This window comes from Symphalangus syndactylus, chromosome 6, assembly GCF_028878055.3.
Source record: "Symphalangus syndactylus isolate Jambi chromosome 6, NHGRI_mSymSyn1-v2.1_pri, whole genome shotgun sequence".
NCBI classification, from domain to species: domain Eukaryota; kingdom Metazoa; phylum Chordata; class Mammalia; order Primates; family Hylobatidae; genus Symphalangus; species Symphalangus syndactylus.
In genome coordinates, this window is record NC_072428.2 from 56,548,107 (window position 1) to 56,566,997 (window position 18,891).

Sequence of the window (18,891 nt, forward strand, 5' to 3'; positions counted from 1 at the left end):
GGCTGCATAGTATTCCATGGTGTATATGTGCCACATTTTCTTAATCCAGTCTATCGTTGTTGGACATTTGGGTTGGTTCCAACTCTTTGCTATTGTGAATAGTGCCGCAATAAACATACGTGTGCATGTGTCTTTATAGCAGCATGATTTATAGTCCTTTGGGTATATACCCAGTAATGGGATGGCTGGGTCAAATGGTATTTCTAGTTCGAGATCCCTGAGGAATCGCCACACTGACTTCCACAATGGTTGAACTAGTTTACAGTCCCACCAACAGTGTAAAAGTGTTCCTATTTCTCCACATCCTCTCCAGCACCTGTTGTTTCCTGATTTTTTAATGATGGCCATTCTAACAGGTGTGAGATGGTATCTCACTGTGGTTTTGATTTGCATTTCTCTGATGGCCAGTGATGAGGAGCATTTCTTCATGTGTTTTTTGGCTGCATAAATGTCTTCTTTTGAGAAGTGTCTGTTCATGTCCTCTGCCCACTTTTTGATGGGGTTGTTTGTTTTTTTCTTGTAAATTTGTTTGAGTTCATTGTAGATTCTGGATATTAGCCCTTTGTCAGATGAGTAGGTTGCAAAAATTTTCTCCCATTGTGTAGGTTGCCTGTTCACTCTGATGATAGTTTCTTTTGCTGTGCAGAAGCTCTTTAGTTTAATGAGATCCCATTTGTCGATTTTGGCTTTTGTTGCCATTGCTTTTGGTGTTTTAGACATGAAGTCCTTGCCCACGCCTATGTCCTGAATGGTATTGCCTAGGTTTTCTTGTAGGATTTTAATGGTTTTAGGTCTAACATATAAGTCTTTAATCCATCTTGAATTAATTTTTGTATAAGGTGTAAGGAAGGGATCCAGTTTCAGCTTTCTACATATGGCTAGCCAGTTTTCCCAGCACCATTTATTAAATAGGGAATCCTTTCCCCATTTCTTGTTTTTGTCAGGTTTGTCAAAGATCAGATAGTTGTAGCTATGCGGCATCATTTCTGAGGGCTCTGTTCTGTTCCATTGATCTATGTCTCTGTTGTGGTACCAGTACCATGCTGTTTTGGTTACTGTAGCCTTGTAGTATAGTTTAAAGTCAGGTAGCGTGATGCCTCCAGCTTTGTTCTTTTGGCTTAGGATTGACTTGGCGATGCGGGCTCTTTTTTGGTTCCATATGAACTTTAAAGTAGTTTTTTCCAATTCTGTGAAGAAAGTCATTGGTAGCTTGATGGGGACGGCATTGAATCTATAAATTACCTTGGGCAGTATGGCCATTTTCATGATATTGATTCTTCCAACCCATGAGCATGGAATGTTCTTCCATTTGTTTGTATCCTCTTTTATTTCATTGAGCAGTGGTTTGTAGTTCTCCTTGAAGAGGTCCTTCACATCCCTTGTAAGTTGGATTCCTAGGTATTTTATTCTCTTTGAAGCAATTGTGAATGGGAGTTCACTCATGATTTGGCTCTCTGTTTGTCTGTTATTGGTGTACAAGAATGCTTGTGATTTTTGTACATTAATTTTGTATCCTGAGACTTTGCTGAAGTTGCTAATCAGCTTAAGGAGATTTTGGGCTGAGACAATGGGGTTTTCTAGATATACAATCATGTCATCTGCAAACAGGGACAATTTGACTTCCTCTTTTCCTAATTGAATACCCTTTATTTCCTTCTCCTGCCTGATTGCTCTGGCCAGAACTTCCAGCACTATGTTGAATAGGAGCGGTGAGAGAGGGCATCCCTGTCTTGTGCCAGTTTTCAGAGGGAATGCTTCCAGTTTTTGCCCATTCAGTATGATATTGGCTGTGGGTTTGTCGTAGATAGCTCTTATTATTTTGAGATACGTCCCATCAATACCTAATTTATTGAGAGTTTTTAGCATGAAGGGTTGTTGAATTTTGTCAAAGGCCTTTTCTGCATCTATTGAGATAATCATGTGGTTTTTGTCTTTGGTTCTGTTTATATGCTGGATTACATTTATTGATTTGCGTATGTTGAACCAGCCTTGCATCCCAGGGATGAAGCCCACTTGATCATGGTGGATAAGCTTTTTGATGTGCTGCTGGATTCGGTTTGCCAGTATTTTATTGAGGATTTTTGCATCAATGTTCATCAAGGATATTGGTCTGAAATTCTCTTTTTTGGTTAAGTCTCTGCCAGGTTTTGGTATCAGGACGATGCTGGCTTCGTAAAATGTGTTAGGGAGGATTCCCTCTTTTTCTATCGATTGGAATAGTTTCAGAAGGAATGGTACCAGTTCCTCCTTGTACCTCTGGTAGAATTCAGCTGTGAATCCATCAGGTCCTGGACTCTTTTTGGTTGGTAAGCTATTGATTATTGCCACAATTTCAGAACCTGTTATTGGTCTATTCAGAGATTCAACTTCTTCCTGGTTTAGTCTTGGGAGGGTGTATTTGTCGAGGAATTTATCCATTTCTTCTAGATTTTCTAGTTTATTTGCATAGAGGTGTTTGTAGTATTCTCTGATGGTAGATTGTATTTCTGTGGGATCGGTGGTGATATCCCCTTTTTCGTTTTTTATTGCATCTATTTGATTCTTCTCTCTTTTCTTCTTTATTAGTCTTGCTAGCGGTCCATCAATTTTGTTGATCTTTTCAAAAAACCAGCTCCTGGATTCATTAATTTTTTGAAGGGTTTTTTGTGTCTCTATTTCCTTCAGTTCTGCTCTGATTTTAGTTATTTCTAGCCTTCTGCTAGCTTTTGAATGTGTTTGCTCTTGCTTTTCTAGTTCTTTTAATTGTGATGTTAGGGTGTCAATTTTGGATCTTTCCTGCTTTCTCTTGTGGGCATTTAGTGCTATAAATTTCCCTCTACACACTGCTTTGAATGTGTCCCAGAGATTCTGGTATGTTGTGTCTTTGTTCTCGTTGGTTTCAAAGAACATCTTTATTTCTTCCTTCATTTCATTATGTACCCAATAGTCATTCAGGAGCAGGTTGTTCAGTTTCCATGTAGTTGAGCGGTTTTGACTGAGTTTCTTAATCCTGAGTTCTAGTTTGATTGCACTGTGGTCTGAGAGACAGTTTGTTATAATCTCTGTTCTTTTACATTTGCTGAGAAGAGCTTTACTTCCAACTATGTGGTCAATTTTGGAATAGGTGCGGTGTGGTGCTGAAAAAAATGTATATTCTGTTGATTTGGGGTGGAGAGTTCTGTAGATGTCTATTAGGTCCACTTTATGTAGAGCTGAGTTCAATTCCTGGATATCCTTGTTAACTTTCTGTCTCGTTGATCTGTCTAATGCTGACAGTGGGGTGTTAAAATCTCCCATTATTATTGTGTGGGAGTTTAAGTCCCTTTGTAGGTCACTCAGGACTTGCTTTATGAATCTGGGTGCTCCTGTATTGGGTGCATATATATTTAGGATAGTTAGCTCTTCTTGTTGAATTGATCCCTTTACCATTATGTAATGGCCTTCTTTGTCTCTTTTGATCTTTGTTGGTTTAAAGTCTATTTTATCAGAGACTAGGATTGCAACCCCTGCCTTTTTTTGTTTTCCAGTTGCTTGATAGATCTTCCTCCATCCCTTTATTTTGAGTCTATGTGTGTCTCTGCACGTGAGATGGGTTTCCTGAATACAGCACACTGATGGGTCCTGACTCCTTATCCAGTTTGCCAGTCTGTGTCTTTTGATTGGAGCATTTAGCCCATTTACATTTAACGTGAATATTGTTATGTGTGAATCTGATCCTGTCATTATGATGTTAGTTGGTTATTTTGCTCGTTAGTTGCTATAGTTTCTTCCTAGCCTCGATGGTCTTTACAATTTGGCATGTTTTTGCAGGGGCTGGTACCGGTTGTTCCTTTCCATGTTTAGTGCTTCCTTCAGGAGCTCTTTTAGGGCAGGCCTGGTGGTGACAAAATCACTCAGCGTTTGCTTGTCTGTAAAGTATTTTATTTCTCCTTCACTTATGAAGCTTAGTTTGGCGGGATAGGAAATTCTGGGCTGAAAATTCTTTTCTTTAAGAATGTTGAATATCGGCCCCCACTCTCTTCTGGCTTGTAGAGTTTCTGCTGAGAGATCAGCTGTTAGTCTGATGGGCTTCCCTTTGTGGGTAACCCGACCTTTCTCTCTGGCTGCCCTTAACATTTTTTCCTTCATTTCAACTTTGGTGAATCTGACAATTATGTGTCTTGGAGTTGCCCTTCTTGAGGAGTATCTTTGTGGCGTTCTCTGTATTTCCTGAATCTGAATGCTGGCCTGCCTTGCTAGATTGGGGAAGTTCTCCTGGATAATATCTTGCAGAGTGTTTTCCAACTTGGTTCCATTCTCCCCATCATTTTCAGGTACACCAATCAGACGTAGGTTTGGTCTTTTCACATAGTCCCAAATTTCTTGGAGGCTTTGTTCATTTCTTTTTATTCTTTTTTCTCTAAACTTCCCTTCTCTCTTCATTTCATTCATTTCATCTTCTATCAGCGATACCCTTTCTTCCAGTTGATCGCATCTGCTACTGAGGCTTCTGCATTCTTCACGTAGTTCTCGAAACTTGGCTTTCAGCTCCATCATCTCCTTGAAGCCCTTCTCTCCATTGGTTATTCTAGTTATCCATTCTTCTAATTTTTTTTCAAAGTTTTTAACTTCTTTGCTATTGTTTTGAATTTCCTCTTGTAGCTCAGAGTAGTTTGATCGTCTGAAGCCTTCTTCTCTCAGCTCATCAAAGTCATCCTCCATCCAGCTTTGTTCCGTTGCTGGTGAGGAACTGCGTTCCTTTGGAGGAGGAGAGGTGCTCTGTTTTTTAGAGTTTCCAGTTTTTTTGGTCTGTTTTTTCCCCATCTTTGTGGTTTTGTCTACTTTTTGTCTTCGATGATGGTGATGTACAGATGGGTTTTTGGTGTGGATGTCCTTTCTCTTTGTTAATTTTCCTTCTACCAAACAAGACCCTCAGCTGCAGGTCTGTTGGAGTTTACTAGAGGTCCACTCCAGACCCTGTTTGGCTGGGTGTCAGCAGCGGTGGCTGCAGAACAGTGGATTTTCGTGAGACCACAAATTCAGCTGTCTGATAGTTCCTCTGAAAGTTTTGTCTCAGAGGAGTACCCGGTTGAATGAGGTGTCAGTCTGTCCCTACTGGGGGGGTGCCTCCCAGTTAGGCTGCTCAGGGGTGAGGGACCCACTTTAGGAGGCAGTCTGTCCGTTCTCAGATCTCCAGCTGCGTGCTGGGAGAACCACTACTCTCTTCAAAGCTGTCAGTCAGACAGGGACATTTAAGGCTGTGGAGGTTCTCGCTGAGTTTTTGGTTGTCTGTGCCCTGCCCCCAGAGGTGGAGCCTACAGAGGCAGGCAGGCCTCCTTGAGCTGTGGTGGGCTCCACCCAGTTCGAGCTTCCTGGCTGCTTTGTTTACCTAAGCAAGCCTGGGCAATGGCGGGCGCCCCTCCCCCAGCCTCGTTGCCGCCTTGCAGCGTGATCTCAGACTGCTGTGCTAGCAATCAGCAAGACTCTGTGGGCATAGGACCCTCCGAGCCAGGTGCGGGACACAATCTCCTAGTGTGCCGTTTTCCAGGCCCGTTGGAAAAGCGCAGTATTAGGACGGGACTGATCCGATATTCCAGGTGCCGTCTGTTTCCCCTTTCTTTGACTAGGAAAGGGAACTCCCTGACCCCTTGCGCTTCCCGAGTGAGGCAATGCCTCGCCCTGCTTCGGCTCGCGCACAGTGCGCTTCACCGACTGTCCTGCACCCACTGTTAGGCACTCCCTAGTGAGATGAAACCGGTACCTCAAGCAGAAATGCAGAAATCACCCGTCTTCTGTGTCGCTGGGGCTGGGAGCTGGAGACCGGAGCTGTTCCTATTCGGCCATCTTGGCTCCACCCATATTGTCTTAATTATGTAACTTAATAGAAACTCTTGAAATCTGGCATATTTCAAGATTGGTTTGTCACTTCTAGATTCTTTGCTTTTCTATATAAATTACAGTATCAGCTTATTAATTTCTGTCAAAAAAAAATCCTTTGGGACTGTGATTGGGAGTCTCAAGCTAGTTACCCATTTGGGAAAAGCTGACAACTTAACAACATGGAATCTTCCAGTCCATGTACATGTATTTTTTATTTACTAGTTCTTCTTTATTGTAGCAGTGTTTTGTGACTTCAGGGTTGAGTCTTGCACGTCTTTTGTTTATTTCATCCCTAAGTATTTAATTTTTTTTGATGCTGTCATTAAAGTAGTATTTAAAAATTTCATATCTCAATTGTTTGGGGCTAATACAGGAATACCTTGGAGATACTGAGGATTTGGTTCCAGGCTACCCCAATAAAGCAAATATCGCAATAAAGCAGTAAAGCAAATATTGCAATAAAGCAAGTCACATGAACTTTTTGGTTTCCCAGTGCGTATAAAAGTTATGTTTACACTATGCTGTAGTCTATTGAGTGTGAAATAGCATTATGTCTAAAAACAATGTACATACCTTAATTAAAACACACTTTGTTGCTAAAAAATGCTAATGATCATCTGGACCTTCAGCAAGCCGCATCTTTTTGCTGGTGGAGGGTGTTGCCTCCATATCAATGGAGGCTGCTGACTGATTAGATTGGTGGTTACTGGTGGAGGGTGTTGCCTCCATATCAATGGCTGCTGACTGATTAGATTGGTGGTTACTGAAGGTTAGAGTGACTGTGACAATTTCTTAAAACAAGACAACATGAAGTTTGACATATCAGTTGACTCTTCTTTCATGAATGATTCTCTGTATCATGCGATGCTGTTTGATAGCATTTTACCCAGAGTAGAACTTCTTTCAAAATTGGAGTCAGTCCTTCCCCTCAAACCCTGCCACTGTTTTATCAACTAAGTTTATGATGGTATAATTTTTTGTTGTCATTTCAACAGTGTTATAGCTTCTTCACCAGTAGTAGATTCTATCTCACAAAACCACTTTTCTTTTTTTTTTTTTTTTGAGACAGAGTCTCGCTCTGTCGCCCAGGCTGGAGTGCAGTGGCGCAATCTCAGCTCACTGCAAGCTCCACCTCCCGGGTTCACGCCATTCTCCTGCCTCAGCCTCTCCGAGTAGCTGGGACTACAGGCGCCCGCCACCACACCCGGCTAATTTTTTTTGTATTTTTAGTAGAGACGGGGTTTCACCGTGGTCTCGATCTCCTGACCTCATGATCCGCCCGCCTCGGCCTCCCAAAGTGCTGGGATTACAAGCGTGAGCCACTGCGCCCGGCCACAAAACTACTTTTCTTGCTTAACTATAAAAAGTAACTCCTCATCCAGTCAAGTTTGATCATGAGATCACAGCAATTCAGTCATATCTTCAGGCTCCACTTATAATTCTAATTCTCTTGCTATTAAAACCATGTCTGCAGTTACTTCCTCCACTGAAGTCTTGAACCCCTCAAAGTCATCCATGAGGGTTGGAATCAGTTTCTTCCAAACTCCTGTTAATGTTGATATTTTTATCTATTCCCATGAATCATGAATGTTCTGAATGGCATTCAGAATGGTGAATCCTTTCCAGAATGTTTTCCATTGATTTTGCCCAGATCCACCAGAAGAATCAATTATCTATGGCAACTCTAGGCTTATGAAATGTATTTCTTAGATAATAAAACTTGAAAGTTGAAATGCCTCCTTCATCCATGGGCTACAGAATGGATAATGTGTTAGCAGACATGAAAACATTAATCTCCTTGTACATGCCCATCAGCACTCTTGGGTGACCAGGTGCATTGCCAATGAACAGTAATATTTTGAAAGAAATCGTTTTTTCTAAGAAGTAGGTCTCAAGAATCCTAAAATATTCATAAACCCATAACAGATGCACTGTCATCCAGGCTTTGATGTACCATTTATAGAACACAGGCAGAGTAGATTTAGCATAATTCTTAAGGGCCTCAGGATCTTCAGAGTTGTAAATGAGCATTAGCTTCAACTTAAAATCAGCAGCTGCATTAACCCGTAATAAGAGAGTCAGCCTGTCTTTTGAAGCTTTGAAGCCAGGCATTGACTTCTCCTCTCTAGCTATGAAAGTCCTAGGTGGCATCTTATTTCAACAGAAGGCTGTTTCATCTATGTTGAAAATCTGTTGTTTAGTATAACCACCTTCATTGATGATCTTAGCTAGAGCTACTGAGTAACTTATTGCAGCTTCTCCATTAGCACTTCCTGCTTCACCTTGCACGTCTATGTTCTAGAGGTTGCTTCTTTCCTTAAACCTCATAAACCAATCTCTGCTGTCTTCCAACTTTTCTTCTGCAGCTTCTTTACCTCTCTCAGCCTTCAAAGATTTGAAGAGAGTTAGGTCCTTACTCTGGATTAGGCTTTGGGTTAAGAGAATGTTGTGGCTGGTTTGATCTTGTATCCAGACCAGTAAAACTCTTTCCGCATCAGCAATAAGGCTGTTTTACTTTCTTATCATTCATGTGTTCACTGGAGTAGCTTTTAATTTCCTCCAAGAACTTATCCTTTGCATTCACAACTTGGCTGACTGTTTCATGCAAGAGGCCTAGCTTTTGGCTTATCTTGGCTTTTCACATGCCTTCCTCACTAAGCTTTGTCATTTCTAGCTTTTGATTTAAAGTGAGAGATGTGGGACTATTCTTTTCACTTGAACACTTAGAGGCCACTGTAAGGCTTGGCCTAATTTCATTATTGTTGTGTCTCAGGGAATATGGAGGCCCAAGGAGAGGAAGAGAGACTGGGAATGGCCAATCAGTGGAGCAGTCAGAACACAAAACATTTATCGATAAAGTTCACTGTCTTATATGGGTGCAGCTCGTGGTGCTCCAAAATAACTATAATAGCAACACCAAAGATCACTGATCACAGGTCACCATAACAGATATAATAATAATGATAAAGTTTGAGATATTGTGAGAATTACCAAAATGTGACAGAGAGACATGAAGTGAGCACATGCTGTTGGAAAAATGGCTCCAGTAGACTTGATTGACTCAGGGTTGCCACAAACCTTCAATTTTTTTTTTTAATAAAAACGATATCTATGAAGCACAATAAAGCAAAGTGCAGTAAAGTGAGGTATGCCTACATACAGAAATATAATTGATTTTTTTGTATGTTGACCTTATATCCCATGACCTTGCTGAATTAACTTCTTAATTTTAGTATTTGTTTTGTAGATTTCTGATGATTTTCTACATGACAATTATGTCATCTACAAATAAAGACAGTTTGACCATTTGGTATGGAAATGTATAAGAAATACATGAGCTATATTTAAAGATAAAGAGGCCAGGCGCAGTGGCATAGTGCTGTAATCCTAGTACTTTGAGAGGCCAAGGCGGGCAGATTGCTTGAACACAGGAGTTTGAGACCAGTCTGGGCAACATGGTGAAACCTCGTCTCTGCAAAAAATACAAAAATTAGCCAGGCGTGGTGGTGCATGCCTGTAGTCCCAGCTATTTGGGGGCCTGACGTAGGAGAATCACTTGAGCCCGGGAGGTCAAGGCTGCAGTGAGCCGTGATTGCACCACTGTACTCCAACCTGGGCGACAGAGTGACACCCTGTCTCAAAATAAAATTAAATTAAAATAAAGAGACCAAGAAGCAAAAACACAAAGAAAACCGTAATTTAAAAATAAAAATAGCTCTTAATTTTTTCATTGTTCCTTGAAAGAGACCTTACTGAGAATGTAGTTGGCTAGTTTGAACCTGGCCAACTATTTAATTCCTCCTATTACTTTGTCTTTTCTATCATCTTCTGGTTTTTTCTTATATCTTTGAGAGTGCTGTCTGCTTTAATTCAACCTTCTCAACTGGGATTACTGTGAATTCTTTTTTTCTTTATGTATACCCAGAAGTAATTGTCACTTTTGAGAGTGGTGATACTCTCTTGGTGACTTTAGCAATCCATTTAATTTCACCGAGCTTCAGTTTCCACATCTATAAAATGATAGGATTTTACTATATTACTTTCTCAGAGCTCTTCCCAACTCCTTTGAGTTCTTCATCTTACCTCACAGTACATCAGAGGCAGGCAGGCAGGTACAAAAAGGGTGTTTTAGAGCTCTACTGTTTAGGATTTATTGTATTCCCTATTATTTCATTGTGAATATGCTAGATAATTAAAAATCAATTGAGTTCATTATTAATTCTATGTATCCTCAAGGTTTGTCATTTATATCTGAGGCTGTTTGTTGAGTTTACTGTTAACTCATTTACATTTTTCTATAACTTATATTTCTAGGCTTCATAGAGCCCAGTGTGCAATTAAACAGACTCAGGTAACTGTTCAGAAAATTGGAAAGGAAATTGAAGAAAAACTAAGACTCACATCTACAAGCAATGAGCTGGTAGGTTTTTATGTATTTACCTGTTTACCCTTCTTGTTTTCTAGAGGAGAGTATCATATTCTTCTAGGGTTAATTTTTAAAAACCCTTTAGATCGTTTTTATCTTCTTAATGTTCCACAGAGAGTTCTATTGGCATTTTCCCATCTGCTAATAATGTAATGCACAAAGTGCCTGCTTTATTCTGCTAGGTGAAACTTTATATTACATAAAATTACTTAGAAGATAATTAACAGGCAGTTTTATTAATGTGAACTCTAAACATGAACTATATAGTGAATGAAAAATAGCTGCCAGGAGGAAAAAAAATATGGGAGCTAATATACTTTTGAAAGACGAATTTAAAAAGTATTTGGATTGAGCAAAATAGGCTGGTTTGTGGACAGTGATCTCTTTTGGGAAATACTCTTATTAAGCAGGCATTTCCAAAGAAATAGAAATCCTAACCCAAATGGGCAGATTTAAGATATTAGTATAATTTTGAGTTGTTTTTCCTAGTGGAGTGGAAAAAATGTCTATTTTGTAATGAATATTGTGTTTTTGTAAGCACAATAGTGGGTATGGCTAATAAATTGAGCTTTTTTAAAAAGCCACTTGGGTATGAATAGCTTTTGAGGAACTTTGTGCTGTGGATTGGACTTAAAATTCAGATCTTCAAATTAAGTTCTAGATAAAATTATTTAAATATTTGTTCATGTGAACTCATTATCACAGATAGGCAGCATCTTCCTATTATCATTTACACCCTTCTCAACTTAGCAGAGGGCCTTTACATCCCAAACGAAAGCTTTTTGTTGCCTTGAAGATTTGCCCGAGATAATCATATAGTAGAAGTATAGAAAAGCAGCAATGCACTTAACGTTACAGAAACTTCTCTCTCATGGAATTTGAAATGAATATATTAGTTCAAACTGTATACAGTTGCTGATTTCACAGCTAGCGCTATACCTGGCAGGTGGCAAACATACAAAATAGGATAGCTGCAATAGGTATAGTAGTAATTCTTATTATTCACTTGACTTTCCTTGTCTATAAAAACATCTTCCATTTCAAAGGTGCTGTTAAACCACCTCTTGTTGTAACTTAGCCCCAGCAAGACTGAATTTCAGACTATAAATATATTGAAGGGGGAGGAAAAATCACTAATTTTAATTCTTTCTGTAGTGTATAAAAATGCTGGATTTTTAGAACCTTTGGGGCAAATTGCTAGGTTTTATTTTTGTTTTCCTCTCCCAAGGCAAGACTGGGAAATTGTTGCATTAAATGACAGCATATGCTTTATCTCAGTGTGGAAAAAATGTATTTTTAATCCTGTTTTTAAAGAAATATAAGTGGTGACACACAGAGCAAGGTAACAGAATGTGTGAGTTTAAAGAGGTCAAGTTCAGAGGTTCATTGTGTGTTTTTATGCTGCCTAGTCAACACAGAAGAAAAATCATTGGATTTTTGAAGTGAACGTGAACCTAGAAATCATGTGGTTCCCTAATAACCCCATTCAAAACTATAGCCCCCTCAGTACATTCTGTCCCTTTTCCTGCTTTATTCTCTATAATATTCGTTACCATTTACCACGATACATATTTTGCATATTTTTCTATCTCTCTAAGCTCTATAAGGCGAGGGGTTTTTGTCTCTCTCTCTCTTTTTTTTACATTGATGTATTTCCAGCATCTAGAAAAGTGTTTGCCACACAGTAGGTGCTCAGTAAGTATTTGTTGAATTTAAGAAGAATCTAGCATAATGTCCTTTTATAATAGGACAGGAAAATGAAGCTTAAAGAAGGGAAACAGCTTTCCCACAATCATTTGACAATAGAGATGGATAATTTGGTTTACTTGTTTCCTTTTAGAGAATAATGTCATCTACATGTTAATTAGACAGTCACTTTGAGGTTTACCTGTAGCATATTAGAAAACTTTACTATTTGTCTTTTTGCTCATTTTCAAATTGGCCCATGGCCGTTGTATTCCAACCCATCCATTTCGGATATTTAAGAAATCATTTTCATTTTAACCTAAGTAAAAATGCAGCAAGAAGGCATATTTGATGTTGAAAGAAATTGGATTACCTTCTAAGACCATGTATGATTAACTGTTATAAGAAATTGGGTTCATACTTGGTGACTTTCAAAAATTTTTGAAAGTCATCTTCTCACATTACATCAGTGCCTAACGTTTTTTGGCATTTAATTATGTTTCTTATGAAATTTCTGCTGTTGTCGTTTTGAGTTTTTACTTAGTTTTATAATTTTTTTGTTTGTTTGTTTCGAGGTGAGATCTCACTATGTTGCCCGGGCTGCTCTTGAACTCCTGGCCTCAAGTGGTCCTCTCACCTGAGCCTTCCGAGTAGCTGGGATTATAGGCGTGTACCAGCATGCACAGTTTGTGTTTCAGATTTTGTCAGATTCCTTTCCTGTATCTGTTTAGATAAATGTATGTTTTTTCTCTTCTGGTATTAGGGTGAAATACATTGGTTGACTTTTTAATTTAATTTAATTTTATTTTTTTGAGATGGAGTCGCGCTCTGTCGCCCAGGCTGGAGTGCGGTGGCGCGATCTCAGCTCACTGCAAGCTCCGCCTCCCGGGTTCACGCCATTCTCCTGCCTCAGCCTCCCGAGTAGCTGGGACTACAGGCACCTGCCACCACACCTAGCTAATTTTTTGTATTTTTAGTAGAGACAGGGTTACACCGTTTTAGCCAGGATGGTCTCGATCTCCTGACCTCGTGATCTGCCCGCCTCGGCCTCCCAAAGTGCTGGGATTACAGGCGTGAGCCACCACACCTGGCCGATTTTTTTAATGTTAAGCCAACTTTGCATTCCTGGGGAAAGCCATCTTGGTCATGGTGAATTACTTTTTAATGCTCATTACTGGATTTAATTTGTTAAAAAATTTTAAAGAAGTTGTGCATATGTATTTATAAAGAATATTGGTCTGTAGTTTGTTTCCTTGTAATCTCTTTGTCTCATTTTGTTGTCAGGGTGATGTTGGCCTCAACTCACTTTTGGAAAGTGTTTTCTCCCTTTTTGTTTTCAGGAAGAATATGTGTAGAATGGGAATTATTTCTTAAATGTTAAGTAGAATTTGCATTGAAGCTATCTGGGCCTGGCGGTTTTTTGTGGGAAGGTTTTTGAACTGGAAATTCAATTTCTTTAATAATTTACCTTTTGCATTAACTTTTGTAGCTTGTGTCTTTCAAGGATTTGTCCATTTCATTTAGGAGGTCAGTCTTTTTACATTTTAGCTATTCTAGCAGTTATGTAGTATTTTCTCATTTTGTTCTAAATTGTATTTCCATGATGAGCATTTTTCATATCCTATTGGATATGCATGCATCTTTTAATAAGTATCAGTTTAGGGCTGGGCGTGGTGGCCCACGCCTGTAATCCCAGCAATTTGGGAGGCCAAGGCAGGTGGATCACGAGGTCAGGAGTTCAAGACCAGCCTGGCCAATATGGTGAAACCCCGTTTCTACTAAAAGTACAAAAAATTAGCTGGGTGTGGTTCTATAGTTCATTGTTTTGTATCACATAAGTAAGGGTAATTTTTTCCCCCTGCATTGATATCCAGTTGATTTAGCCCCATTTATTGAATAGTCTTTTCATTCCCCATTTAATTGCCTTGACATGTTTGTTCAAAATCAGTTGATCATGTATATTATATGTGCATCTATTTCTGGATTTTCTATTCTGTTCCATTTATCTATATGTCTGTATTTCCCCAATACCAAACTCACTTATTATCGTAGATTTGTCGTCTTAAAACTTGACAGGGTAAGTCTTCTAACTTTGTTAAAACTTCAGTGGTTTTTCTAGGTTCTTTATATTTCCAAATGAATTTGAGAATCAGTTTGTCAATTTCTACACACACAAAAATAAGGCCTGATGGAATTTTGATAAGAAGCTGTAGATAAAATTGTGGAGAATTGCTGTCTTAACAATAGTGGGTCCTTCAATCCATGAACATGGTGTATGTCTCTTTTCCTTAGATTTCTCTCTAATGCTCTTTATAATGTTGTAGCTTTCACTGTAGAGATTTTGGACATCTTTTATTTATTTATTTATTTTTTAAATTTTGAGAGGAAGTCTCTCTCTGTCGCCCAGGCTAGAGTGCAGTGGCGCGATCTCAGCTCACTGCAACCTCCGACTTCCATTCTCCTGCCTCAGCCTCCTGAGTAGGTGGGACTACAGGCGTCCGCCACCATGCCGGGTTAATTTTTTAAAAATATTTTTAGTAGAGATGGGGTTTCCCCGTGTCAGCCTGGATGGTCTCGATCTCCTGACCTCGTGGTCCGCCCGCCTTGGCCTCCCAAAGTGCTGGGATTACAGGCGTGAGCCACTGCGCCTGGCAGATTTTGGACATCTTTTGTTAGAGTTATTCTTAAGTGTTTTATGGGAGTTTTTTGGCAGTGGAGGCATTATTGCAAGTGGAATTGTTTTTGAATTTTTATTTCTCATTCGTTTGCTGCTTGTATGTAATAATACAATTAATTTTAACTTATTAATCTTCTGTCTTGCAATCTTGTTATATTAACTTATTCATTATGCTAGTTATTTATTTTTGGGGGATTTTCTTTGTAAACATTCGTAACGGGAAAATTTGCACAGTTTTATGCCCTTTATTTGATTTTCATCCAGTACAATGTTGGACAAAAAAAATAGTAAGAACAGGAATCCTCACCTTGTTCCTGGTTTTGAGGAGAAACAACTCATCATTTCTCTATTAAATATAGTGCTAGGAATGCCCTTCATTAATTTTAGGAAGTTCCTCTTATTCCTAGTTTCTGAGAGTTTTTATCATGAATAGACATTGAATTTTGTCAAATGGTTTTTCTATATCCATTGAAATGATCATATGATTTTTTCTTTATTCTCTTAATGTGATTAACTTTTTGGTTTATTTTCAAATGTTTAACATTGCATTTCTGGAATAAACCTAAATTGATTATAATATATAATTATTTTTATATTTTGTTGGATTTATTCTTTTTTTTTTTTTTTTTTTTTTTTTTGAGACGGAGTCTTGCTCTGTCACCCAGGCTGGAGTGCAGTGGCGCAATCTCGGCTCACTGCAAGCTCCGCCTCCCGGGTTCACGCCATTCTCCTGCCTCAGCCTCTCCGAGTAGCTGGGACTACAGGCGCCCGCCACCACGCCCGGCTAATTTTTTGTATTTTTAGTAGAGACGGGGTTTCACCGTGGTCTCGATCTCCTGACCTCGTGATCCACCTGCCTCGGCCTCCCAAAGTGCTGGGATTACAAGCGTGAGCCACCGCGCCCGGCTTTTTTTTTTTTTTTTTTTTTTTTGAGACGGAGTCTTGCTCTGTCGCCCAGGCTGGAGTGCAGTGGCGCAATCTCGGCTCACTGCAAGCTCCACCTCCCGGGTTCACGCCATTCTCCTGCCTCAGCCTCTCCGAGTAGCTGGGACTACAGGCGTCCGCCACCACGCCCGGCTAATTTTTTTGTATTTTTAGTAGAGACGGGGTTTCACCGTGGTCTCAATCTCCTGACCTCGTGATCCGCCCGCCTCGGCCTCCCAAAGTACTGGGATTACAAGCGTGAGCCACCGCGCCCGGCCTGGATTTATTCTTATAAATTTTTTTCCTTCGTATTGTCTTGGATTTGCTTTGGTAATAATTTAAGGAATTTTGCACCTGTATTTATCAGGGATGTTGTGATACAATGTTTTGAATTGCCTTTTCAGATTTTGGTAGTAGGATTATGGTAGCCTGGTAAAATTAGTTGGGCAGTGTTCTTTTTTTCCTATTCCATCTTGCCCAGGAGCAGAAATCTGGACCTTTTAAATATTTTCTAGTTCTCTGCTGATATTTCATATCCTTTTATTCACTATAAGAATATTTCAGTTTTTGCCGACATATATGTAAGAGTGGCTTTAAAGTTTTTGTAATTCTAACATCTGGATCATCTTGGGGTTGGCATATATGTTGGTTTTCTCCTCCCTAGAGAGTGAGTCACATTTTCCTGACTTCATATATTGGGTAATACTGCATAGTATCCTGGACATTGTGAATGTAATTTAGTGGAATCGCTGGATTTTGTTACTTAGTTCCAAAAAATGTTGATGTTTTTATTTTAGCAGGTAGTTAACTTGGTTAGGCTCAAACTGTCATTCCTGCAATGAACATTGGCTCAGATTACAGTGTAGTTCTTTTACCCTTAGGCAGAAGCTTCTTTCTGTTTGTCTCATGCATGTGTAGTATAGGATTCAGTCAGAGACTTAGGTTGAATTTAAACAGAATTTGGGATGTCCATTCTCTGCCTTCCTCTATTCTGGCACACTTGATTGCCTGACCATTTTTCCCTGGTTCCTCTGGTCAGAAAGTAAGTTGACTTTCTTTTGGAGTTTGCAGCCACCCTCAGGGAAAAGCCACAGAAAAGGGGAATTTCATTTTATTGGTTGTTTATGCCAAGTTCTGACTCATCTCCAAAATATGCCTGCCAATTGATCATTCTCAAGAACCCTCAAGTAGCGATTTTTGTATTTTATCCATGTCTATATCTGTTATCCATAGTCTATATCCTCTATGAGAGGACCAGTTTGTTGCATACTTACTCTTTTACACCAGAAGCAGAGCTCCTGTACATTTTGTTATTATATATTTTTGCTGTATCCTCCTGGCTAAATCCGGGTTCTAAGCCTGTTACTGTTAAGTCTGTGAAATTAATGGATTGGAAATATGTTCTGTGGAAATCTTTTCCTTTTCTTAGTGGTTGACTAGGTGTAGGTGCAGTAGAAACAACCTGTAAATGACATTTAAAAGCAGATGTGTTAACTTTTGGGACAGCTGCCACAATTTTAAAACCTTTTTTCTGATTGTTAATTATTTTCAATTTTGGGGGGAAAATTACTATAGATGAAGATAAAATATACCCTAAGCTGTCAATTCTCAAAGTTATTGGTCTCAAGACCCCTTTATACTCTTAAAAATCTCAAAGAATTCAGTAATACATTTTTATGAAAAATAAGCATAGTTTTCTGAACAAAAGGTTTAATTAGCATTGCATTGCTTAAATATTTTGTGAATTTAACTGCTATTAAGCTAATGTCTAGCCTAATAAAAGACACCTGGATTTTCACATCTGCTTCTGCAGTGAATCTGTTGCAATATCATAAGTCTCGCAGACTCTGGTAAACTCCATCATACACTTATGAGAAAATGAGAGTGGAAAAGAGGCATACAGCTTAGTAATATGCTAATATATTTTATCTTATAAGACTCTGTAAAGATGTCAGGAACCCTCACAATTCCCAGGAACATGGTTGAGGAACTTTTGCCCAAAGGCAAAAAGTTTTAGCTCCAGTATGATCAATGTGAAGACACTTGTTCCATTACTGGTTGAACATCTCAAATCCAAAATCCAAAATCCAAAACACTCCAATGAGCATTTTCCTTGAGCATCATATTGGTGCTCAGAAAGTTTCAGATTTTGTAGCATTTTGGACTTCAGATTTTCGGATTTGGCATACTCAACCTATAATATGTTATTTATACGTTAGTCATCTTTCTGAAATGAATGTTTAACATTTCCCATTTTTTTGGCAGAGACTCATAAATAGGAATGTGTGTATCTGTGATTTTCAGTTCACATATAGTGTTGTATAAAAACACTAAAATATAATTAAACATAATGTATTGGCAATATATATGTGACATTACACTTGGAGTAAACAGATAAATAGAACACTGAAACTCAGAAGATTATGGAACATTAAGATCTTTGAACAGTTCGTCTTTGATGCATTAGAAAGGAAGCAGAACTAGATCCCACATGGGTTTTTTTAGTCATCAGAAATTGGAGTCAACAATTCTGGTTTTGAATGACTTGATATATTTCTGTAAATGAGCCAGTTTCTGAACATGGACCATAACACAAACACTATACATATGCCTTCCCATATTAATGTAATATTTAGATTAACTTGTAACCTTAGTTCTTTAAATCTAGAAAACATACCTCAGTATGTACCCTGGAATAGAGCAGGTTATCCTCCTAGCCAGGCATATCCCTGTGTTCTCTGAATATTTGCTTTTCTTTTTCTGTATTTTCTTTCTCTGCCCAGGTAGAATTCAATTTACATATTTTGTGGAAAAATTCAAGTTAAGGAAGTTGAACACCTCACTCTTTGTGGGAAAAGATTGCTTCCTAAAGATTTTACCTATCTTTTTCCTCAGTGATGTAAGAACACCTTAGGCTTCTTGATTATACTATTGCATTGCTAAAGAAAACTCAGATTGTTTCTTCATTCCTTTTTCTTTCATAATAAACAACCTCATTAACTTTTTTCCAATTATTTTTATGATAAAATACATATAAGATTTATGATCTCATTTCATTTTTAAATGTACAGCCCAGTGGTATTAAATACCTTCAAAATGTCATGCAACCATCATCACCATCCATCTCCAGAAGTCTTTTAAACTGAAACTGTACCCATTAAACACTAACTCCTCGCTTCTCTCTATTCCCAGCCCCTGGCAACTACCATTCTACTTTTTGTCTCTGTGACTTCGACTGTACTCTAAGTAACTCATATAAGTGAAATTATGCAGTGTATATACCTTTTTATGGCTGGCTGTTTCACTTAGCGTGATGTCTTCAAGCTTCATCCATGGTGTA

General features: G+C 38.8%; 1 protein-coding gene across 6 annotated transcripts in view; it reads left to right on the forward strand.

Moving 5' to 3' along the window:
• Positions 1-18,891, forward strand: part of UVRAG (UV radiation resistance associated) — a 334,573-nt gene that overhangs the window by 149,212 nt on the left and 166,470 nt on the right. For all 6 annotated transcript variants that reach the window (XM_055282980.2, XM_055282979.2, XM_055282982.2 and 3 more), the window contains one exon: positions 10,153-10,258. In XM_055282980.2, coding sequence (XP_055138955.1) covers positions 10,153-10,258 — 106 coding nt within the window. The remainder of the gene's footprint in view (positions 1-10,152; positions 10,259-18,891) is intronic.